Raw genomic sequence first — 476 nt, 5'->3', positions numbered from 1 at the left:
CCAATCTCCCCAACCTTGTCTGGGGTCCGTGCCGCTTCCCTCTGGTTCCTGTCGCCCTCGGACCTGCACCCACCCTTTCATTGTGTCTCCCCCATCTCCCGCACCCCCATGCCCTCCTTTTTCTGCCCCGCACTGTTTCCCTGTTTCACAGCATCTCCACTTTTCCCTGTATCTCTCCACCTCTGTGCTATCGGTGGCCTCGGTGGCTTTCACTCGGAATTACTCTGTAATTCTGTCTCTCCCATTGTCTCTGTCTGTGTCCTTCTCAACACCTCTCTCTCCTCTCTGTGATCGCTTCGTCCCTGTTTCCGGCTGCGCTTCTCCCTCTGTCCCTAAAGACCTCGCCTTTCCCGTCTCCCCTAGTGGAGGAGCGCAACTTCGCCGAGTTTAACTTCATCAATGAGCAGAACTCAGAGGTACACTACCTCCGAGAGGAGATCCAGGAGGTAGGTGAGGCCCGCCCCTCCCGGCCCCTC

At 57.6% G+C, this 476-nt stretch overlaps 1 protein-coding gene across 1 annotated transcript in view; it reads left to right on the top strand.

The window, feature by feature from the left end:
- Positions 1-476, top strand: part of Ccdc114 (coiled-coil domain containing 114) — an 18,437-nt gene that overhangs the window by 12,713 nt on the left and 5,248 nt on the right. The window contains exon 9 of the mRNA XM_033765874.1: positions 238-469. Coding sequence (XP_033621765.1) covers positions 238-469 — 232 coding nt within the window. The remainder of the gene's footprint in view (positions 1-237; positions 470-476) is intronic.

The sequence above is a fragment of the Fukomys damarensis genome, unplaced genomic scaffold (assembly GCF_012274545.1).
Source record: "Fukomys damarensis isolate Sample0158 unplaced genomic scaffold, DMR_v1.0_HiC HiC_scaffold_19, whole genome shotgun sequence".
Lineage (NCBI taxonomy): Eukaryota > Metazoa > Chordata > Mammalia > Rodentia > Bathyergidae > Fukomys > Fukomys damarensis.
Note: the sequence above shows the minus strand (reverse complement) of the source record. Positions and strands in the feature narration are given on the sequence as shown.